Genomic DNA, 25,472 nt, shown 5'->3' with positions numbered 1-25,472 from the left:
TGGACATGTAACCTTAATTTAGGATAAAATTAGACAATTTAGTCCTATTTATCTAAGCACATTTTCTGTGATATCACACAGAAAATATAAAAAGCAAAATATATATATATATTTAAAGGCCCACTAACATGAAAAACTGAATTCAGTTTGCTATATTGCAATAAAGCATTAAGTAATATGTCAACATGCTTCAAAATTTACAATCCACACTGCTGTCTTTATATATAGAAAACAGATTGTAATAACAGCCTGTTTTAGAATCACTACTTCTCAAACGACGTCAAAAGACCCACCTTATTTACATATTTCACTCTCTCCATCCTACCTTCATTTAACCATATTATCGCCACCCGTTCATACTTCAGTTCTCAGGAGTGTACTGTATGTGCTGCAATACAACCAATCAGAAGAAGCTCATTTATCATATGAAAAACAGTTGAAAAATCGGTTGCGAAAAAAGTCATTATGACCATATTTGGAACGAAACAAAATGTTCCGATGAACCTCAAAGACATGTAAATTAAGTATTTATGGATCTATTTAGTATTTAGTAATTAGCATTTATAACATTGTTAAGAAGTATTACTACTAAGTAATAATGCTGCATTCTATATGAACTTCAATATTGAAACTCCTAGTAGCTCCAAAGAGTAATTTGAACTAGAATGCATCTGGATAGCCAGGAGAGCCTTTCAAAATCCAAAATGGCTGAACGAGACATCTACAGTAGTAAAGGCAGTAGTACAATACAGTATTTTAGCCTTTCTACTAAGGTACTATTTGTGTTTTTTTATTAAACTGGTCATACACACAGTACTGTCCAACTTCTGGGGACATGTGTTTATGGTGCTTGGAGGCACAAAATACTGCATAATGCATTATCGTCAACTGATATGTCAAATAATGCTAACCTGGGACACTTTTTTTTTCATTTGTGGAAGGCTCCAAAGTCTGGAATGTCTTTACCTCCTTTATGACATCTGATTCCATGGTAAATGTAACATTATGGACCATTAAACTGAACACATTCATGAATGTGGGAGAGTGTATGTGTAATTAATATGAATAATAAATTACTGAATGAGATCACAAAATGATTCCGTTAAGAAGAGATTAGCTGAACAGTCTGAGTATAACTCAGCTGTTAAAAAGGGCTTTAGAACCTGAGGCGTTGTCTGCAGAGATTCACTGGGGCAACTTTCCGATACATCTGAGGACACTGGAGGAGTAAATCACTCAGATCACAACTTTGCCTGCGGTCTACAGCAGGATAGATAACCTTGTAAATAAACATTTCATAATCCCAGCGAGGGACGCTAACTCCATGTGTCAGAAACCCCGGCAGACTGGCCAGTGTTTTATGGCCTAGGGTATTGATAAGGCGAGACTTTGCTCCAGGTGATTTAATACACGCTGGAGGCAAAAATGAAGCCGGCCCCCCTGGCCTTTTTAAATCAGCAGGGACTGTGCAGACAAAGAACAAAATGAAAAGTTAATTAGGCCTGATAAAGTTTAGCTGATCACTGCACTCTGATAAGATAAGATAATCCTTTATTAATCCCACAATGGGGAAATTTACCATGTTACAGCAGTGCAGAGTAAAGGACAGAGAAACAGGTCAGGAAAAGGTAAATACAAATAATGATAAATCTATATATACAGAAAACCTATTGTAGGAAAATATATAAAGAGTTTAAAAAATTATATATAGTAAAAGAAAAAAATATATATATACATCTAGTGCATAGAGATATGATTATGGTAGGGTGGACCAGTATTATTGCACAAGAGTAACAGTGAATAAATATCAAATAAATAATAGATAAAAACAAAAGTGAGATAAAAAAAAATATTGCACATTAAATAAATTGCACAAATGATGATCACAGTACTCGTAGTGAGATGGATATTGCACACGGTAAGCATTACAGCTACACTGAGTAGTATGTAGGTTTGTATGAAGTCCTGTATGAACACTAGTTTACTGGGAGCGCGGTGTGTTGTAAAGTCTGACGGCGTGTGGAACGAAGGACCTGCGGTATCTCTCCTTCACGCAGCGTGGGTGCAGCAGCCGGGTACTGAAGGAGCTGCTCAGTGCTGTCAGAGAGTGATGCATGGGATGGGACAGGTTCTTCAGCATGTTGTTAAGCTTAGTCCTCATCCTCCTGTTTCCCACCACCTCCACTGGGTCCAGAGGACACCCCAGGACAGAGCTGGACTTCCTGATGATTCTGTCCAGTCTCTTCCTGTCAGCGGTGGAGATGATGCTGCCCCAGCAGACCACTCCATAAAAGATGGCTGATGCCACCACGGCATCAAAGAAGGTCCTCAGTAGTGTCCCCCGCACGCCAAAGGACCGGAGTCTCCTCAGGAGATGCAGTCTGCTCTGACCTTTCCTGTAGAGAGCAGTCGTGTTGTCAGTCCAGTCCAGCTTGTTGTTAAGGTGGACAACTAGGTACTTGTAGGACCTCACTATCTCAATATCCGAGCCCTGGATGTTCACAGGCACCGGAGGAGAGTGTTTGGTCCTGCGGAAGTCCACCACCAGCTCTTTGGTTTTTCCTGCGTTGATCTGCAGGCAGTTCCTCTGGCACCATTTCACAAAGTCCTGCGTCAGTTCTCTGTACTCCTTGTCATCTCCATCACTGATGAGTCCGACGATAGCAGAGTCGTCTGAGAACTTTTGCAGGTGGCAGCTGGCAGAGCTGTACTTGAAGTCTGCAGTGTAGAGGGTGAACAAGAAAGGAGCAAGAACTGTTCCCTGTGGAGCCCCCGTGCTGCAGATGACCATGTCAGACTGACAGCCCTGCGTCCTCACATACTGCGGTCTGTTAGTAAGATAGTCCAGAATCCAGGTGGTGAGGAGATGGTCCAATCCTGTGACCTCCAGCTTGTCCTTCAGGAGCATGGGTTGGATGGTATTGAAAGCACTGGAGAAATCAAAGAACATGATTCTCACAGTACTCTCAGCATTCTCCAGGTGGGACAGAGATCTGTGTAGCAGGTGGATGATGGCATCTTCCACTCCAATGCCAGGTTGATAGGCAAACTGAAGTGGGTCCATTGATGAATTCACCAGGGGGCGAAGGTGGATGAGGAGCAATCTCTCCAGGGTCTTCATCAGGTGAGATGTAAGTGCCACTGGCCTGTAGCTGTTGAGGTCTTTTGGATGCGGGGTCTTTGGAATTGGTACCACACAGGATGTTTTCCACAGCTGTGGAACCCTCCCTAGCCTCAAGCTCAGGTTAAAAATGTACTGGGTCACAGTGCACAACTCGTTGGCACAGGTCTTCAGAACTCTTGAGCTGATGCCATCTGGACCCGCAGCCTTTCTGGCCTTGATCTTCTTGAGTGCACATCTCACCTGGGATGTTGTGAGTGTGAGGCTGGATTGTGGGGGCTGAGTGCTGGAGCTTGTGTCAGCAGAGGAGCCGTCTGGTGGTGACTTTGGGTTGAGAGAGGGAGGGGTGGGTGTAGGGCAGCATGCTGGTAGTGCCAGACGGGGAGATTTCTGCAGTGATGTTTGTGCAGTGGGGGGAGTAGGTGCGTGATCAAACCTGTTGAAAAACAGATTGAGTTCGTTTACCCATTTTTGATTCCCCACTGCCTGAGAGTCAGGTTTCCTGTGGCCTGAAATAGTTTTGAGGCTATTCCAGACTCTGCTGACATTATTGTGCTGCAGTTGGTCCTCCATCTTCTTCCTGTAACTGGCTTTACCATCCCGGATCTTTCGTCTTAACTCCCTCTGTGCAGATTTCATTCTGTCCTTGTCACCTGATTTAAAAGCCCTCTTTTTCTCCTTCAGGAGAGCTTTAATATCAGGGTTGATCCATGGTTTGTTGTTGGAGAAACACCGCACAGTTTTGGTGGGTACAGTGTTCTCCACACAAAAGTTGACATAGTCCGTTATGCAGTGTGTAAGGCCCTCAATATCGTCCCCGTGAGGATCACACAGTTCCTCCCAGAGTGTTGTGCTGAAACAGTCCTTCAGAGCCTCTTCAGTCTCTGCAGTCCATTTCTTCACAGTGCGGGTGACAGCTGGTTCTCTGTGTACGAGAGGTTTGTACACAGGCAGGAGATGAACCAGGTTGTGGTCTGATCTTCCTAGAGAGGGGAGGGGTGATGAGTCATATGCCCCCTCTGTATTGGCATAGAACAGGTCCAGTGTTTTATTGTCTCTGGTGTGGCAGGTAACGTACTGGGTGAAGGTAGACAGGGTTGAGGATGGAGTGCAGTGGTTAAAGTCTCCTGAGATCACAAGGAGGGCCTGTGGGTGTTGGGTCTGAATCCTGCTCACAGCTGAGTGCAGGACGTCACAGGCAGTATCAGCGTTAGCAGACGGCGGCACGTACGCAGTTATCGCGATAGCGTGCGTGAATTCCCGTGGGAGATAGTACGGTCTCATGCTAACGGCTAACAGTTCAATGTCCTTGTAGCAGATTTGCTCTTTAATAGTGATGTGCCCAGGATTACACCATCTATCATTCACAAACACTGCCAGTCCTCCTCCTTTCCTCTTACCGCTCTCCGCTGTCCTGTCCGCCCGTATGAGGTGAAATCCATCCAGAGAGACGAGCGTGTCCGGAGCTAGCGCTGTTAGCCACGTCTCTGTAAACAGCATAATGCTACACTCACGGAATTCCCTCTGGTGTCGGGTCAGCGCCGCCAACTCATCCATCTTATTGGGGAGAGATCTCACATTCCCCATGATGACAGAAGGAAGAACGGGTTTGTAGCGTCTCCTTCTCGCGCGCCGCTGAGCACCCGCACGACACCCCTGCTGCCTCCTCTTTAGCTCACGGGGGATCTCGGGCTGCTCCCCTGGAGGTAGCCTTGTTATGCTAAAGGCTAACAGCTGATCCCGGCTATAAACAAAGAGACCGTCTGCTGGATTTGCGGTCGCGTGTGTAATGTGCCAGAAAAACAAAACAAAGAAAAGCACAAGCTTGACCAGTTTAGTGTCCATGGTGTGCAGACAGTTTAAAAAGTACTTAAACTTAGAGTTCTATAAAAAAAGAGAGAAAAAACAAGAGAAAAAGCTCACGAAGGGCAGCAGCTGCTGTAACTGGCTGCCACTCCAGCGGCGCCGGAAGTAAGAGGTCTGATGAGAGATGAGAGGTGTTCTAGATTTTAAATAGTGGTTCTGGCTGGATGGGTACTGACAATAGACTGCTGGGGTGCCTGACCTCACTGAACACAAACACATGCTCTGTCACTTCCAGTAACCAGGCTTGTCCTAAAATTGGTATCATCCACGGCTGACATGCCCTTTGGATTCAGAATACCAAAATCAGTCACGCCTTGGCCCTAGGGGTGTCCTGATTCTTGTTAGGCTGGAGGGGGAAGGGGAAGGGATAGGGAATGTTTAGCCCTTCATACAGAGATTTTTTAGATGCACACTTCAAATCGAGGAGTATGAGAATCACTGGTAAGGTGGCAGTACAAGTGACCAATGAAACCCCCAAATGTAAATATTTTCATTGTTAAAAGTGATGATTACCCTGAATTCTTCATAACAAGCATAATTAAAATTGCTAGTAGTTTGTCTCAGTAGCTAGCTTGCTAGCTAACATTACCATTCCACTTTAAAAGGTACAACAAATGGAAAGGGGCTGCAGCATTTAGGAGGGACGGAAAAGTAAAAAATAAAATAAAATAAATAAGATTTAATAAGTTTAATAAAATAAGATAATTTCAGCTCCCCATCACAGATGAATTAAGGAATGGACAATAATAATACATTTATGCACCACCTACCCCCTTTCTGAAGACATGATAATGACCTAAAGTTAACTAGTTACCCAACAGCTAGCAGCTAAACTTTAGAGCTCCTGATGACATGTCGGGTGCTTGAAGAGTTGTCCCAATTCTTAGGGGGTGGATTTTACCCCTTTCACTTTGTAAGTCTGTTCCAAGGGGAAGGTTTACACTCGAAAATAAGGGGTAGTGGTAAGCAGTAGGGCCAAGGAGTAAAATGGGATTGGGCCTTAAGAGAGCAAAATGTAACCCCTAACATTGTATGAGAAAAAGGTTTTGTTTAATCATACTTATTACTTCCTTAAACTTAGTATCAGTTAACTATACAGAAAACAAAGCAAACTGGCAGTTCCTGGCATGATGAGCCTGAAGTTTCAATGATAGTAGTGCCACTCTCCCTACTACAGGTCAGTGAGGCATCCGTACCATTTAAAAGCCATTGTTTTAAGGTAACATTGCTAAACAATGCTGATTTACAAAGGGATTTACCATGACTTTTAAAATGTTTCTACAATCCAATAGCTGAGATGCAAACATCATTTAAAATTGGCTTGTACTGGTAGCTGGTTTCAGATGGTCTGGGCTGGTCTTTGATGGTCAAGGTGGTTGAAAAACAATTCTTCAAACAGGGAATTCATAACCATCTGGTATAAAAACTTTCTGTGAGGGAGATTTTTGTCGCACTGAACTCTTCAGACATATGGGTCCGTTCACCACCACTGTGAACAACAATGCACATTCTTTAAGCCACAAACATCACCAACTAGTAGTGGAGAACCATCTGTCCTGCACACTGTAGACTTTCCCCTGATACCCTCTCCTTCTCAAGTCAGGATGTCAATCTTTCCCAAGCGAAAAAGGTCTCCACACATGCACAAACACAACATAGTCCCTGATGTTTTAGAACCTGGTTTCTGAGTCATTCTTTTACTTTGTTTTTTGATATTGTCTGTCTACTGTTTTTTTATCTTTTATCTAGCTTTGGGATTCATGCATTTTAGCTTTAATACCCACATCTACATTTACAGCAGTATTTGGTGGATTATTGGGAAGCATGTTTGCCTCTTAGCGCTGCGGTCTTGGGTTCAAGTCCCTATCTGGATGGGTTCCTTCAGGGACTCCGGTTTCCTCCTAAAAATATCCAAAAATATGAAGATCAGATAAAGAGGATACTCTAAATGGGTGTATAGTGTATATATGTGTGTGATTGTGTGTATGACTGTATGCACAGATATGGATTGGCACTCTGTTCTGGGTCAACTCCTCAGTGCCTGATGCAGTCCTCCAGTTGGATGGATTTTCTATATAAGTGTAAGCTTATTTATTCATTTATTACCAGCAGTGACCTTTTTTGTATTACAAATCCTTGCATTTCTTCAGCAGTCACTGGTCCAGACTGTGCGTTGTAGATTGTTATTGTTTTTAGTACTTTCTGTCTTATTTTCCCTTAACTAAAGTTCTGTGCTGTCACTGTCAGGTAATGGTCTTGGGAAATGCTTGTCCATCTGTTACTGGCCAACTTTGCTAACAGTATTACTGAACTCTGTCAGTCATAGGTTGGTTAAAAAGAAAGGGAGAGTGAAAGAGAGAAATTCAAAGAGGAGAAAGGAGTAAGATAATGTATAAAATATAATTCATTTTTTAATATAAGTATTCTACATTCTGAACTCTGTATCAACTCTGTATGAGCTGTATCAACAATATATTTACATCGCTAAATAAAGCAAACAAAAAAAAATGCTAATATGGCACTCAGATCTGTAAAAAAGGTTTAATTATGGCAGGAGGTCGTGCCTAATAAATGATTAAGTAAAGTTTGGTAGGATCCAAACTTAGTAGGAAAACTGTTGTGCAAGACCTCTGTTTTGTGAACCTCTGCTCTAAACACACCAAACTTCTCTTAATGATTCTGTTTATATCTTAACCGTTAAATTTTACAGACATTAAAAAAAAACAAAAAAAAAACACTGAATTCCCCTTTTAGTTTCAATTGTGTGAAACAGAAGCCGGATCCTGCTGGCGGCTCCTGGTCTTCTTAAGGATTTTACAGTAACTTAATCAAATCCCTTAAACTCTAAAACCCCTTGCGGCATGCTGGAGGCAGAGCTTCTGCCCCCCAGCCACGAGCCGAGTGCTCCTCCCCTCTGATTAGGGACACCTGCAGGGAATACAGGGGAAGACTATGGACTTTAAAAGAGGATCTTCAAGCCAGATGAAGATAGAGGATCTTGACTGGAGTGCAAAGACACACAGAGGGAGAGAAAAACGCTTCAAGCAACATGAAAGTAGTTCAGTTTAGCTTCTATTGCTGTTTCCTATAAACAAAAAGCACTTTTCTGCATCCACACTAGCAAGTGTGCACGTGTACCTGAGCGTACAATCCAATTAACTGGCACTAATTCTGCTCTCTCTGTAATGAAATATGCAGTTGCTCAGAGATCATATGCAGCTGTTTAGATTAGATATACTGCATTAAGATAAACTGTTTAACAATGATAATGACAAACAATGTCATACCGCCCATTTCAAGTTTAATAATAATTACTGGATAATTAGTCCTAAGATTAATAAATGACTAATAATGCGAATAGTTTCCCCTGAGGTCCAATTTCAACTTTTATTGTTGAAATTCATTTTAAATAGTTGTAAAATACCACATTCCAACTTCCATTTATCCATTGCAATTGATCAAGCTGCTATTGTTACTGTGCTTTTAGGACTGATACAGTACTGTGGAGAGTTTTAGACACCTAAACACATTTTATTTCTCTTTATCTCTCACATTTAATTTTATTATTTAAACCTATTTATCTCAAAAATAGTGAAAAAAATGTGAAAACCTCAGGTTTTAAAATTAGAACAGATTAGAACTGATTAAACAATTAAATAAACAATAAGTATTTTTTTAATAAAGTATTTAAAGGTGTCCTTCCACTAAAATCCACTTTTTCTTGTTCTTTGTGAAATAATATAGGTCTCTCTGAGTTGTATATGCATGCTGCACATTAAACTGTTCCTCTGCCTTCATTGTCTGCTGTAGCTAGTAAAGGAAAATAATCAGAAAATCGAGTCGACCAAGAAAAGCATTGTTTCTACGTCAACCTGTGAATTAGTGTTCATGGCTTCGCCCACCTCAGCTCACAACCGCCCACAGGTAGAGCTGAAGCAGATACATATCGTTCCATTTGCAAAAGCCGACACTTCTTTTGTTCCACATAGGATCTCCGGTGGATTTTGCGTTTTACAGAGTCTCTAAGACTAGGTTAGTGGCTGAACTGTACTTAGCAGGGCTTTACACACGTTGTAAAGTAACATAAGACATTGCAAAAACTGTTATTAGTGTAAAAATGTATTTATTTAAAGACATTTCTAACTGTTATCCGTCTCACTTGTGTCACAGTGCTGTTAATCAATCAGAGGCGATATGTTTGCGTGTATGAATATTCATGAGCAAGAGCAGAAATCCATGGTTTGTACTGTATGTTTTTTAAATCTCAACTATGTTCACCCATTCTACATCAAAATCTTGTTAAAGAAAGACTGAAGAAAAACTTTGCCAAACTTTCTCTAACAACTGAGTGCAGGATCAGAGGGGTAATGCAATGAAACCTCATTAATAACATGCCACTGTGTGCTTTCTCAGGGGCCTTTGATTTAGTTTAGTCCCATTTTTATAATAACTTTAAAGCTATGTGTCACACTGTACACTTAACAATAGAAAATCTGGCCCCTTAAAAGTTTGCAGCTGAGAGACACAAAGCATATGATGGCTTTTTCCTTAAGTAGCTGACTTAAATAATCTACATTCACTGTCTTCTGTGACGCGGATGCAGAGCAGCTAATCCCCAGCTGACCGGCGCTGGGAGACTGGGAACTGAGCTTGAAGGAAGCAGCGGCGGTGGACTGAGTCCAAGAGCAACGCTGCTATCTGAAATGAGCTGGCTTTGATCATGAGGCTCCAGTGAGCAGGCGCCGGCGGCCACGCTGCCCCATAGGGCTTCACTTCTGAGGCTTTGCAGAGTGGGGCGGGGCCCCCTGCCCCGGTCCCTCCAGGCGAACCATCTGGAGAGCTGCACTCTGCTCCCAGTTTCGCACACCTCTCACACCTGCCTCGCCATCCACATGAAAAATACACGCTGCTTCTGAGCCAGGAAACTAGGGCTTTTCCACACAAACAACAGCTGAAACTCCAATCAAGAATGCTTGGGGTGTAAACATGCATGTGATCATCAAGATGCATAATTTTTAAATGCACAATTTACATGGGCACTTATGCCTGTTAGCAGATGCTTTCATCCAAAGCAACTTACCAAAGTGGTTTGTTGTCCACTTAAATAATACATTTCTAATTAGTGTCAATATGCTACACATAAGCTTGAGCCCAGAAACCAAGAGACAATGTTGATACACATAAAAAAAAGAGATCTGAAGTTAAAAAGAGATCTAGTTAAAATGCCTTGAAATATGCACGTATCAAGTGTTTAAAATACTAACCAGTTGTAACACTTAAGTACAGAAACAGGATTTTGCTAGAAAACATATTAAGAATTCTTCGAAAAAATAAAAAAACTGATTTACTTGTACCATTAAGATGGTAATAAAAGAATATAAAGAAGGAAAAAGGGTTCATGATTCAAAGCATACCACAGCATCTGTTAAACACGGTGGAGGCTGTATTATCTAGTGTCATGCTGGTAGAGTTTCCGGCTACCAATGGACACTTGTTACAAGTAGCAGCAAAACTAAATGATCTAAATCAATGCTGAAATCAAGCCTTTTGTGATAGTGATGGGATAATGATGAGTTCCATCAGTTTCAAATAAAAAAAAATATATGAATACTGCCAGAGTTAGTCTGTTCTCATCACTACCACTCATTGTGCTATTCACTTCTATATCTATTCACTTCTATATCGTATTCCCGGTGCACACATGACACTGTGGATGAAGGAATGTTAAATACCTGCACAGGAAATTAAAAGTACCACCCATTTATACCAGCTAAAGATTTCAGAGGAAACAACCCAATAACTTTTTTTAGAAACCTTTATTTTAGGCAAAGAGAATTTGTTCAAAATCTAAAAGTGTGTGAAGCAGAAAATTCTCTACAGGACCAATTTTCAGATCAAAACTGTGAAGATAAACTGCTCACAGCCACAATCTTCAAATGGTTCAGTTGATGGCCACGCAGTGTGCTTCAAAAGGCTGAAAACACCACTTCTTCTCGGTAACAGGCTCACCACTAGAACCTGATAGCCAAGCACCAACTGCAGGTCTGCAATTAGTCCTGCAGGCCATTCTCACACTGAGTTCCACTGGCTATCTCCCCGTTTAATGTGAGCAATCTAGCAGCATGGGCATCAACAGTCAGGAGGAGTCAGAGTTAGAATATTCCTCGGAGCAAGTCTGTGAAACACCCCTCTGTTTGACTCTTGACTTGATTATAGGCCTTTATCCTGCTAATGCCTTTAATTCCAATCATGAAGAGTTTTCAGTGTCCACTGAAAGCTCAGATTTAGTCAAACACACTCAAACTTTTCCTCTTAACTTAAATGTAGTCAGCTAATGTAATCAGCTGAGACATGCTTGCTTCTTTAAAAGTTAAACTTACACTGCAATTGGTCAGTATTTGTTAGCTAGATTAGCCTTAGACTTGCTTCAGTGTGAAAACTAAGACCGTAGACACCAAAAATGCCTTTGGTCAATGACATTAGAATTATCAAGTGTGGGGAAAAAATGTGTAAATGTTTTTTTTTTTTGTGGACTACTTCTTAATTTACTTAATGTAGACATCTTTTGGTCGATTCATATTTGTTAAAGGGACAGCTTTACAGAACTTTGTTTATGTCCACATGCTAAATATATATTTTTTAATAATAAATGGAAATTTAGTTTTACATAATATGTGCCATTTAAATAGCTATTTATTTACATAGATGTGTAAATATAATGAGCCTATTTGTGGTTAAAGATCCTCCACATAATACATTAGCCTTATACCAACTAATGTTTTTTAGAGAAACTACTTTTAAGAACCTTTATTTTATTAAGTAATATCTTGGCTTGTTGACAGTTAAGGTATTTAAAATGTGGACAGAAATGTGTAATTCTGGTTTTTGGTAAATTACTCCTAAATATACTTAATCTAGACATATTTGGGTGAATTCATATTTGCTAGAATGGACTAACTATTATATAATATTTGAGCAGCCCATTTATAATGTTGACATTAGTTTAGCACCACCAATTTCATCCTTTTTTTAAAAACAATCAAACTGTAATGGAAAGGTTGTGGGTTGTAAGAATTACATCTGTTTCTGGTATTTAAAACCAAACATACATCTCTGGAAAAAAAATAAAAGATCACTTAAAAAGATGTTTCTTTGATTTTCCCAAATTGAAAACGTGTATAATCAAAAGGAAGATGGACAATCACAGCTATCAAACCAAGCTGAACTGCTTACATTTTTGCACCAGGTGTGGCATAAAGTTATCCAAAAGCAGTGCGTAAGACTGGTGGAGGAGAACATGCCAAGATGCATGAAAACTGTGATTAAAAAACACCAAGTTATTCCACCAAATATTGATTTCTAAACCCTTAATACTTTATGAATATGAACTTGTTTTCTTTGCATTATTTGAGGTCTGAAAGCTCTGCATCTTTTTTGTTATTTAAGCCATTTCTCATTTTCTGCAAAAAATGCTGTAAATGACAATTTTTTGGGGGGAATTTGGAAGAAATATTTGTCCGTAGTTTATAGAATAAAACATCTATGTTCATTTTACTCAAACAAACATTACTGAGAAACTGAATCAGAAACTGTAGTGGTCTCTTATTTTTATCCAGAGCTGCATGTTATAATGTAACTGCTGTAATAAATTAAACATCCAAGAAAAAAAAGAAATGGGCCCTTTAGAATAAAAAGGTACAGAAATGTACCTAAAACATTTTGCTGGCGAATCGCTAGATAGAACTGGCTTCTGATCTAAAAATGTGAGGTATTTAATCTTGGCTAAACCTTGTAGTGCATGTGTAGGTTGGGCAGTGATGAATGAAAGACAACTAAGGATAAAAAAAAAAACTGTAGAGTGTTGTTATATTATGTGTCGGGTCTACTGGATTTAAAACTCCTGTAGAGTAGCCCACATATAAGCAGAGTGACTCATATGAGAAACAGCAACAGATTACAAAAGGCTTCAAACCACATAACATGTAAATTCAAAGCTTTGCACTGAAGTCTGGAAAGAGGGAACTAATGTTCTACTGGTGTCCTTAATTAGACCAGGCTGACCTTTCAGAGAAGCCCCGACTGTGCTGTCTCACCTTTCCAATCTGCCAAATGGAACCAAACTGCCAAACAAACAGCAAACCAAATGCCAATGTCTGATATGCATCACAAAACTGATACCTTTACTCCACAGCACGTCCAAGTACTGTTGCTCCAGAGGCTGATTGAGGATGATCAGGCAAATCTTCTGAGTTCCTGTAGAAATAAAATATGAAATATAAGATAGAGAATCTATATTTAAATGTACAAATAAATATAAAGGTGACAAATGGTACCTTTACTAATAATACTAATAATTACTACTACTAATAATACTAAAAATACTAACTTATAACTAATTAAGCACATCTAATTAAGCGCATAAATGATTTCATAAAAGCAGAAATTAAAAAAAGAGAAGTATAAAACAAAAACAAATAAATACGAGACATAAAACAATAAATTCAATTTAAAACATTCAGTGTAGAAAAAATAAATCTATTATATATATTTTTTTACACTTTATTCTTATTTCTGCATTTACATATTCTGCTAATGATTTATTTACTATTTTTATTAATGCATATGTTGAAAATTATTTTTTTGTATGCATATTTTAAACATTATTTAATTTATATATTTATGTATTATTTCTTTTTTTTATTTATTAATTTACGTCTTTTCTTTTTTCTTACTTCTGCTCCTCTTTTATTAATTTATTTTTATAACACTGATTTCTAATAAGAGCAGTGTGCGCACTTGAACATCCACTGTCAATTCAGGCCATTAGAGACTTTGTCAGGGTGCAGCAAGGAAGGACGAGGAGAGCGGACGCAAATGCGAGGATATTTATTAATAAACAAAAGACAAAAATGAACAAACAAGGACTGGAACTTAACTGAAAACAAGAAACACGGGGAACATGGGGAACATGTGAAACAGAGACGCCATCATAACAGACTTAAAAAGTACGAGGACCGACGTGGGAGAAAGGGAACACGGACTATAAATAGTGGTGGACACACACGGGAAACAGGAAACACCTGGGACTAAGGGGCGGAGCTACAAATGAACACAGGTAAGTGGAAAACTACTGAGACAGGAGACACAGAGGAGCACAGGTCACATGGGGATATAACACAGACATGAGACAGGACCAGAAAAGGTAAATAAACACAGAAACATGAGGGACCACGTGACAGACTTAGAGAGAAATATTCATTCTCCATTAAGTAAATATTCTGTAATCAAATCAGTCACACATTCAACTCTGTTTCCTAACCTGCAGCTCACCCTGAACTTGTACAACATGCAAATATACAGAAAGTGGGTGAGACAACACTGCCCCCATTTCACAGAAGTAATCAAAAGGACTGAGCTGAATCCCCCAAGAGGTAAGAGCAGCTCTTCACTGCGCTACTGCTGGGGTTCTGCTTGGAGGACGATGTGCAGTCAGTGGGAAGAGGTCCAGAAACTCAAATGACCGTGTTTTTGCCAAAGCTTGGCAGGGACTCCTCTCCTGAGGCTAACAGTGGCAGCACCATCGGACAGCTCCACGGTCATGTGGCAGAATGTAGCACATATTCTCCTCTGATCACTCTGCATGGTCAGTTTGGACGATTATGCTAATCAGTGCCTAACCAGCCTGATACCACAGTGGTAGCGAGGCTTACTGTGTCATAAATAGAGCTGTTTTGACTTTTTTTGGAGAAAATACCTGATAATTCAGAAAATATGTTTTTCAATTATAGATTTTACGGGACAAGATGTTATTACCCTTTGTGTAAGCACAAAGATTAAGTGAACAATGAACTAACGTGATGGGTTGGAAATTTTGAGATGCAGCATCAGTAGTGTTCTTTTGGTTCATTGGGTGTTCAAAAACTATACCTTCACCTGGCAATTACAATTGCAAGCATTTAGGGGTTTGTCTCTACCAGCTTTACACATCTAGAGACTGTGATTTTAGCCCATTCTTCTTTATAGCAGCTCAGTCTCAGCCAGGTTGGATGGAGAGCGTCTGTGAACGACAATTTTCATGTCTTGCCACAGAAGCTCAACAAAATATTTAAGTCAGGACTTTGACTGGACCAATCTCCTTCCCAGTCTCAAGTCTTTTGTTGCCTTCAACAGGTTTTCTTCCAGGATTGCCCTGTATTTAGCTCCATCCATCTTCCCATTACCTCTGAACAACTTCCCTGTCCCTGCTTAATACAAGCTTCTAAAATGCTGTCTTCACCATGTTTTACAGTGGGGATGGTGTGTTCAGGGCGATGAGCAGTATTACAGTGCTTTGCATTAAGGCCAAAAAATTACTTTATATGCCACTTTACCATAAAGGCCAGATTTGTGGACTGCACAACTGAAAGGTGTTCTGTCGACAGATTCTCCCACCTGAGCTGTGGATCTCTGCATTTCGTCCAGGGTCACCATGGGCCTCTTGGCTGCTTCTCTGACTAGTGCTCTCTTTGCTTGATCTGTCAGTTTAGGTTGATGGTCATGTCTTAGTAGGTTTGCAGCTGTAGAATACTTTTTCTATGTTTGGATGATGGATTGAACAGTGCTCCCTGGGATGGTCAAAGCTTGGGATATGTTTTTTATAACCTAACCCTGCTTTAGTTTCTCCACAACTTTACCTCTGATTTGTCTGTTTTTGTTCACAGATATTTTCTATTACACCACAGTTAGTTCCGACCCTGCAATGTGATTGGTCATTATCAGCCAGTAATGCACTGTAACCAAAGCTCTCTATGTATTACTCCGCCACATTTAAGTAACCTAGCAAAGATGCAGCTCTTACAAGCCAAACAGCGCAGTAATGGAACTATTTTAACTCGCAGATACATTTTCTTGTCCTTTTTAACTTAAAATCTTTCAAGAAACAGCGATAATGGAACTGTGGTATAATCCTAATAATACACACTAGGTTCATGATATAACATGTAATATTATAATTATTCAGAGGAATACTTTTGCACAACACATTTTTTTTTATTTCTACTTGATTAAAATTGAAAAACATGTATAATTTTTTTTTCCTTTTAGAATTATCTGCAACTTTGTGCTGGTATCTCATTCAAGTTCCAAGGGGTATCAATATTTTTGCAAGCCTTTTTATATCAATGCTCCTGTTTGTCAGGTTTCAGCTGGTCACACAGGTTTAAAGCAACATTTACAGTTTATATTTGCATTTTGAAGCAAACAGTTGTTCCACATCTGCATTCGGTATTTTGCTCACACGCTGCTGTTGTGCAGGAATTTGTTAACAGTAAATGTGCAAATCTGTTACCATGCGTTTTAATACTCGATCTTCCCACGCGTCTTTGATAGAACAGAGAATTATCAATTAAAATATACCAAAATTACCATACAGCCAATTAGCCAAGGAGTTGCTGTTCATTAAGATACAACACATTTGCAATTCAACGTAAACAATTTGGAATAAATAGGACATGAAATACGATTTCCTATTCAAAACAGAGCTTCATTTAAATAAACCATAACAATATTGAACTGCATTTGTTTCTAATGTCATAAATATGCATTGTGCAAAAAAAAAAAAAAAAACTAAGCCGACTTCATCTAATTGCAGAGTCTTTCAAGCATCAGGCACTGTGATCAATATTTCATATTTTACCCTAATTAACCCTACCTTGTGCTTTACTTTCATAAATATGTAGTTAAGTATTGGAGCGCTTGTCTCAGAGCTTTTTTCCTGCATGTGTGACAGACGGAGCTTTTATAGTAGTACATATTCTTTGGCTCTGAAAGCAAATAGAAAAAAGTAATTCCCTCCAGCTGTATTGACAGCAGATAACAGTGATTTACTAGATGGCTCAGCTCACAAATAACTGCCTACCTGTAGAACAAGGCATAGAGTACATCCTATACCTTCCATATCATCAACACAACCTCCCGCACTGTGTTTGCACTCACAGAGGGGTGAACAACACTTACACCCTCTCTGAAGCATGGTTAATAGGGTTGAGTTTAAAAACTGCAGGATGAGTTAACACCACTCAAGACAAGACAGTATCATTATTTTAGCAACTCAGAGTTTACCACTTATAGGTAATTTTACATACACACAAGTGTGACATTAGTAAAACTATCAACACATCCCTCACACTCTTCCGAGTTTTTCTCGTTTAGCATCTTTAATGAAATTAAATGTTATGATTTTATATTTGTGTTTTTATGTTATATTTAGAAATGCTTAGATTAAGAAATTATGTATATAACATGCAGAACAGTGGTACTTTTACATTTGTTTCCTTTGTTTTAGTAGAAATGTATTAACTGCAATATTAAGAGTAATATGTTTTGTGTGTCAATGATATTACACCATTCCAAAAGTCTGAGAGCACTATTAAAATGCTTTGGTTCTGCTTTTCTTTTTTAAAATCATACAAATCTTATCATTGGCAACAATATTCATTGAAATGAACAAAAAAATGAAAGAAAAAAAAGAATACAAACTTAATATCAACCTTCTTTCTCTTTAATGCTGCATGGAGCTTCTTGGACGAGACAGGGGAAAAACTCTATGCTAAGCAGATCAAATCTCACCATGAAATCAAACATAAAAATTATTTTTAAAAGTGCAAAACTATTCCTATCCACAGAGCCCATTACCCAGTTAACACTTAAACACTGAGCTTTTGAGAACATTTTCGGGCTGTTTAAATGAGCAAAACCTGTTTGGAAAGATGTTAATTAACACTGCAACACTGAAGAAGCATAGACTTATTATTTAAGAAAAATGATTAATAAGAACAGAAATGATTATAACATTCTAACTTGTGCAACTTTTATTTAAAACATATTGACTCTATAGCTTTATATAATATATATAGCATTAAAAAATAGACACCTATGCTAGGGCCTCGGGTCAAGCTGGGTTCAGGGAGAGAATCTCTAGTTATATTATAACAGAGTTATATTTGAGTAGTTTTTGTTTTTTTTGCAAAGTATGTCACTTTATATAGGGTTGTGTCTTATTCCTTTGCCAATAGTCTGTAGAATATGTGCTTTAGAGTATTATAAGAATAGACTTTGACCCACACAATCAAATCAGTGTGCATTAAATAAAATTTAATTGAATGAAACACCTGCAGAATGTGCAGGGTTTCCGCCACGTTCATTTCAGTGCGGCGGTCCGCCACGCCTTCGTTCTTCCCCGCCACCCTTCGTGAAAATTCGGAGCCCGGCGTTTTTCCCGCGTTTGATCAGCGTTGCCCCTTCGGGGGTGGAAATCGGTAGTTAGTCATGCAGTGCCAACATAACGCGCGCGCGAGAGAGAGAGTGTGAGTATAGGACACAGCGAGAGAGAGAGACTGAAACATAACGCGAGAGAGAGAGAGAGAGCGAGAGCGCGCCTGTAAATAGCGAGAGAGAGAGACTGAAACATAATGCGAGAGAGAGAGAGAGAGAGAGAGAGAGAGAGAGAGAGAGAGAGAGAGAGACTGAAACATAATGCGCGCGCGCGAGAGATAGATGAATTAAACAGTGATTAAACAGCTTCAACTTACGCAGGTGTCCACTCAGGCTCACTCACCTGGTGGAGTGAAAATCACGCTATGTTTCTGTTTCTGGAGCTGTCATAAAGCAAGGATGTAGGGCCCTAGAATAGAGGCACCCTAGAACAGCTCTGTGATGCATTTGTTTTCACGGTCCAGTAAACATTTTATTGTAATTAAATTAAAGATTAAAGATATTATTTGTCTGTTTTAATAAGCACAATTTTTAATTAAATTCAATAATATTTTTTATTTTATTTACTCATTCTCACATTTAAAATACCTAATACAGATAAGAGCGAATAAATAATACATATATATTCTGTTGTGCCCTTTCTCCTCTGTTATGTATAATTTAACATTTTGTGTTGCACACTTTTACGTTTACCGTATCTGAAAAAAGAACAATAAGGATTTATTTTAAAGAAACCTACTTTTTGCAACTTTTTGTTTTAAGTGGGCATTTTTCAGTGACAGTTGGAAATAAAGAAAATAACTGGAAACATGTGTAATTGTGTTATATCGTGATATCATTAACGTGATATAAATTATCGGTTCCCAACCGGGGGGTCCTGCCACCGCACCTTCAAGGAAATCCTGGGGGAAACCCTGATGTGTATTGTGTATTGTACTAAAAACAGAACTAATTTTAGATTATAAAACACATATTTCAAAAGTCTATGAATGCTGAATTTTATGTGCAGAGAGGCGAATAGAGAAGAGAGAAACAGAGAAACAGAGCACAGAGTCGCTGGTTAATAACTATTACTCTAACATGGCTTAACCGACTGTAGCAGTGGGTTTCTTTAAAATACTCTGAAAAAAATGGCTTCAACTGATGCATTTAAAGAACCATCCACTGATAGGGACCCAAATCTGTTAAACCTAACAAAACACTATTATGATGAATACTGTATTAGAATGTTATTATTTTACAATGTATAATAATGTGCACAACGGAATACTGTGGAGTGGAGTTAAAGGGCAAAACATTAAAACTCAATTTTACATTTAATTATTTAAGACAGACAGTTTATCTAAAAAAAAGTCAGTTTCTCTGTTAAATAACTCTTAAAAGTCACATTCAGGGATTTTTAAAGTAAAAGCAAACACCTGCACGAGCCCTTAACAAGTCACACAGTCACATGTTTTAACAGCAGAACACAGTAAATTAAATGAGCTCATTAGTCGCTTTCCTGGGACTTATCTCATTAACACAACATAACTTCTTTCCCAGAATAACACAACCAATTCTTGAGAAATGACACTCACACACACACACACACACACATTCCTTCACTGCTATTGTCTTAGGTTTAACCAGATATTTTGAATATTTCTTTTCCAAGTGTGTAATTCTGTTTATACCGTTAGCTTGAACTAATCATTTAAAAACAATGAAATTGAATTTTAGTTTATCATTTAATGTAGCAATGCATCTACATGCAGTATAATACAAGTTCATACCATTACCATCTATATTTATGCTAGCTTCATTCCACCCTTTCAAAAAGAAAGGTACTATACAGGCAGACTTATGTCCCTCATGATATAACCATGCCCTAAATGTACAACTACAAACTGTACATTTAAATGAGCTGTAAATGTAGAGCACTTTAAGGGTGCTTTCACACCTGCCTCGTTTGGTCCGGACTTTCGGACCTTTCAGTTTGGTTCGAACCAAAGCAGCAGGTGTGAAAGGGGCCGCGAACTACGGTCCGGACCAAAGGACCAGATTTTGGTCCGACCAAGAGAGGTGGTCTCGGTCCGGATCTTCTGAACCATGGTCCCGTTCGCCTGCAGTGTGAAAGCGCTTTTCTGGATGGTTCGAACTTTCGGACCAATTACAGGAAGCTGAGCAGGCGTTCCTCAACAACGGCAGCAGAAGAAGAAAAATAACCATCTACTACTGACTGCATCCTGCGGGAAGGCCCACCCACTTTGTCCACGCCACGCCTGGTCAGTCTCGCACGCTTGTAGTGTATACACAGTATTTAAACCGGACGATGCGGCACATTATGTTTAAAGTCCGCTAACTGCCCTGTACATTGTTTACTTCCGTTCAGAGGCGGAGCTAAGACATAATGCTAACAAAGTGGGCGGGACTGGACAGCATTACGCTAAGAAAGTGGGCACTGGACGTCCAACTCCGCCTTCCTGCAGGCTGCAGTCAGTACCCTCGCAGGAAAAATGAGCCGTGGATACAGTTGCTTCAGGACGAGCACGTTCGTTTGGCGAATTTGAACTAACCTAGAATACTGTACTTGAAGTTGCTGCTGCTGGTATAAAAAACACAATAGCAGAACTACTATGGAGACGAAATGAATCTCTTCATTAAATTTATCCTTATCCTGAAAAGGCTTTCTGCCAAATGAACCACCCGCTGAATTGTCAACACGCCAGCGTCAGACGCATGTCCTTCTAAAACCACACATCGTCAAGTTAAGGAAAACGCATCGATACGCAAGTGTTGATGAAAGGATGTAGGAGTATCACACAAAGGTCTTTGGTGCGCTCCCTAAAATATAGTGTGAAAACATAAATAAGCGTACCAAATATATACAATGTAGCAAACACATGAACCTTGGTTCGGACCACGGCACCCTTAATTTCCCAAGAGAAATTGCATATAACTACCCTATATATATCTTAAAATAAAAAGCTTGGATTGAACCCAGCTACATATTACTGACATAACCATACCATAAACATGTCATTGCAGATGTTGCACGCAGTCAGGATATATTATGGCCAGTAATATATCAGTGCCACTACTAGTAATTGGCAAGACAGATGCTGCTACAGCTTGATATTGCAACCTAAAATTTGCATGTGACATAAACAGCTGTGACAAACAAACACTGTAGCATCTGTAATGAAAATGATGAAACCTTTACATTTATTTTTGGTATTTTACATTCATGGCTGATGCTTTTACCCAAAGCCACTTTTGAACCTTTTTACACAGGAATGTGAATGTAGTATTAGGATCCTTATTCAAAATGACATCTGCCATTAGATGCTCATGGCATGGTTATGTCAATTCTGCTCAACACCTGAGGACAATATAGGTAAATCATTTGACAAAACTCTTCAGAGATAGTGTAAAAGTACCTTCTTTCTTTGTACAGTCATTGAGAAAACGCCACAAAAGTTCCAAAGATCATTTATTTCAAGACAGAGAATGTTTAAAAACAGAACATTACACCTATTAGTCAAATCAAAGGCTAAAAGAGAAAACAGTACCTGAGGACAAAAGGCAGTCTAAAGGTGCGAATTCTTCAGCCATGACACCTGTTCTTCTCAGATGATTCTCAGTCTGATGGCAGAAAGGGAAAAAAAAAACATCTTAATCCTTCTTTAGAGACACTGCAGCTTAAAGAAATTTACTGATATTACCGCATTTGATTAGTAAAGGTTCATGTTTTTTTTGGGCTGCCTTATAATAAAATATAATACTTAAAATAAGACTATGCAGAGTTATGTTTATAGAATATTATTGTAACCGCTTCTTCATATATTTATCCTCCTGGTAACCACATGTGTGAACATCACATTGTGGGTTGTTTAGACCACAACACTATATATTGCTCTACAAAGGCCTGGTGTCCTCTTATGAGATCATTATTTTGTCACCTAGTGGTGGCAGAAAAGTTTAACACGTTACATTTTTTTATTTGTTCAGAAAATTAAATGAACAGTAAATACAGTAAGTGTTTATGTTTTTTACTTTGTTGTGTCTACATGTTCAAGCAGCACTTCAAATGAGCCACATTGCTTAAAAAGGCACATTTGTTGTTTCTACTTTTGTTTTGCACTCAGACAAAAAAAATGCTGCTATGTTCAGCCACAAAATAAACGTTTTGCACATCATTACTACTTGCGAATTTATTGTGTTCTACCAAAATATAAAACTATCCATAGGTGGACATTATTTTTCTCAAAAACTACATCTAAAACTACATGTGAAAAGATAATTCCCAAATACCGTAGAGAAATAAAAATGCATGCCATTCAAGAGGTTGGGTCTTTAAGAAGCAAAATTTAGGTTTACATCAAACATGTCTTAACTGATTTTATGTTTATATGTTTTATAGTAGAAAAGCATCTTGTACAATAATATTCTGTGCCTGTTGTGTGTGAAGGTTAGTATAGCTATCTCTGGTGCTTTAACTGAATAATTTTATTTAAAAATACCTTCTTTATCCATCAACCCTTGATTAAAATCAAGTGAGCTGCTGGTGGAACTAAACCAATCCATACAGTGTCATACAGAAATGTCAGTAGCACTAATTCTAATTCTAATCTTCTAACTCTATAATTTTAACCAACATTTTAATAACTTTACTGTCCATTCTGTCTACGAATGTTATGCTTATTTAGGTTTGTTGCAATTTTATATAGAGGTTTGCATGTAAAAACACATTTTACTAAATAGAGCATATAGCACATATACCTAAATAGTTGAATATAAAACAGATTTCATGTTTGCCTAAAACACATAGCACATAATGGTACACAGTTAACCTACAAATATATCATACTTTACAACCCTGTTAACATATAACATTAGTGTTTCACTGAATTGAAAGGCTGACCATGGAAAACACCACATATCAAAACACTGATTTCAGCATTAAAAGTCCATCAAATTTGATCATTTTTAACGGTCACCCAAGTATTTAATGACCTGTGCAAATCCCCAGTTTCAATTTCAGACTACTGTTGAATTCAGTGCTGAATTTTCTGCCTAATTGTCTGACTCAACCATTCTGTAATCTTTAGCCATTCAGACCGGCCCTGTGTGACCTGTCCTATTACTACCGCTGCAGCAGGTAACAGCTCAACATCACAGTAAAAAGGATCTCCCACAGAGCTACATTCAAATAAAGTAAAAAGGCAAATGAATTGAACTTTGCAAAAGAAAGTTTGCCTCCATAGGAGCTGATCTAACACTGCTTTCATTTCTGCACAAGGTTGGTCATATATTCTGTGGAAAGTAACCTACCAGTAGAAGGTGTTCTTTGTTCTGGATTGTCAGACAAAAGGGCAAACACCACAGAGACGAATTACACAGAATGAGAGACTTTCCTGCAGTCTGAGTGACTATCAATGTGTACACAAGTCCAAACTCCACAGGTTCAGCCAGAACACTGGCAGCAGCCTTGTCTTCTGATTAGTTTCAAGCTGCTTCAAAGACAAGCTGATCTTTTTTTCACTGACACTTTTTTTTTTTCACACCAGGGTTTTAGAAAGGCCACAGAGTTCTGTGTGGTGAATAAGAAGAGCAGATGGCCAAAAAAGAAAGAGAAAAGGCTTAGAAATGGACAAGTTCCTTCCATCGACAGCCTGACAGTCAGCACTGGAGCAAAAGCCAATACAGCATTAAAGACACTCTTCCATTAATCCAATGGAAATGGCAAAAAAGCAACAGATCAATGCAGCCACTAAGACGCACCTGTAACACTCCATTGCGAATGGATCAGCATAGCAAGTAAAAGGTGCCAATCCATCCCAGTACATGAACACATATCGACAAACTTCCTTCACTGCTGAAACACACAGGGGACGGGCGGAAACTGGATACAGGCAGCTATTTTATTTACACAAAGCTATAGTATACAAGTATTGTTTAATCATATAATTATTGTATGATTAATAAGCCTGAGTGAAATTAGCGATGACAAAAAAAGTGCCATAAAATGTATTATAAAATGTAATTTTGTAAAAAAGTTGCCAACAATATACTGTATTTTTCACACTAAAAGGCGCACTATCGATAATCTTTTTTGGTCTACTTTCAAACACAAGGCGCACCGGATTATAGGCGCATTATTTTTAAAGTCAAACGAGTGCTGAATGTTAATCTACACAGATTTTTCTCTTGAAAACAGTCTATAGTATCTACAATAAGCTTAGATTTCCAGATATCTTCTAAGGCTAGCCAGACAGCACTACACTGAGGAACCCTGAGTGTTCCAGTAACCCAGGGAGATATTAGCTTGTGGTTTGTGCCACATAGCTTGTTTTAACTCGGTAAACAGAAAGGCTACAATCCGATCTCCGAACGCAAGTAATGCTAATGCTGCTCCAGTAGTGCTAGCTGGGGTTAGGAGCAGGCTACAGGCTCATAATACGCACCTCTGAATTGCAAAAGAGCTAGCGCTTAGTGCGGTTAGCAGCTAATGCTAATACTGCTCCAGTCTCGAGTCTCGGTGCTGGACAACTAAACTATAATGCTGCAGAGTGGCTTTACTGCTCCTTACAACCTGACTGGTAAAATTCATACATAAGGTGCACTAGAGCTGGGCGATATGGGAAAAAATCTTATCACGATATAGTTTTCCATATCAGTCGATATCGATATGTATCACGATATAAATCAAATCACTTTGTGTCACACTTAAAGGTTTGTTTTTATTAGTGAGAGAATAAGGGAGTGATGGAAGTTTTATCACAATATTTTTTTCTGTATCTCCATAATTATTAGGGCTGGCCCGAATAGCATTTTTTGAGCTCCGGATATTTGGCAGTAATTGGTAGCGAATATTCCAATATTAGTTTTTAAAAAAAACAAATTAATCATGAACGCGAGCCAGAACCCGAGCTTGAACGTCAGCCTGACTCAGGCGCTGCATGAACTCGGGCTTTTTTCCAATTTTTTCCAATTTTCCATGACTGAAAAAAAAACTTGGGCTATAAGCTCAATATTAAATATTTCGTTTGTTTAGAAATTATTTTATATTCTTAAACCATGTTAAATTATATTAGATTAGTAGGGCTGGCCCGAATAGCGTTTTTTGAGCTCAGAATATTGGGCACTGATTGGCAGCCAATATTGGAATATTTGTTTTTAAAAAGACGGATTAAAAACTGATTAAAGTAAAACAAAAATTGCAACTCGGCCCCTTTAATTCACCACAAAGTTT

The 25,472-nt window shown here is 38.8% G+C and overlaps 1 protein-coding gene across 3 annotated transcripts in view; it reads right to left on the bottom strand.

The window, feature by feature from the left end:
• tpk1 (thiamin pyrophosphokinase 1) overlaps nt 1-25,472 on the bottom strand; it is a 233,636-nt gene that overhangs the window by 200,669 nt on the left and 7,495 nt on the right. For 2 of the 3 annotated variants that reach the window (XM_007253533.4, XM_007253535.4), the window contains exons 2-3: nt 21,790-21,862; nt 13,166-13,240 (exon numbers count right to left, since the gene is read on the bottom strand). In XM_007253533.4, coding sequence (XP_007253595.3) covers nt 13,166-13,240; nt 21,790-21,832 — 118 coding nt within the window. In that variant the 5' untranslated portion in view covers nt 21,833-21,862. Of the gene's footprint in view, nt 1-13,165; nt 13,241-21,789; nt 21,863-23,551; nt 23,648-25,472 lie in introns of those variants that run through there. The other variant, XM_007253534.4, reaches the window with a different exon arrangement.

This window comes from Astyanax mexicanus, chromosome 1 (assembly GCF_023375975.1).
Source record: "Astyanax mexicanus isolate ESR-SI-001 chromosome 1, AstMex3_surface, whole genome shotgun sequence".
NCBI classification, from domain to species: Eukaryota; Metazoa; Chordata; class Actinopteri; order Characiformes; family Acestrorhamphidae; genus Astyanax; species Astyanax mexicanus.
Note: the sequence above shows the minus strand (reverse complement) of the source record. Positions and strands in the feature narration are given on the sequence as shown.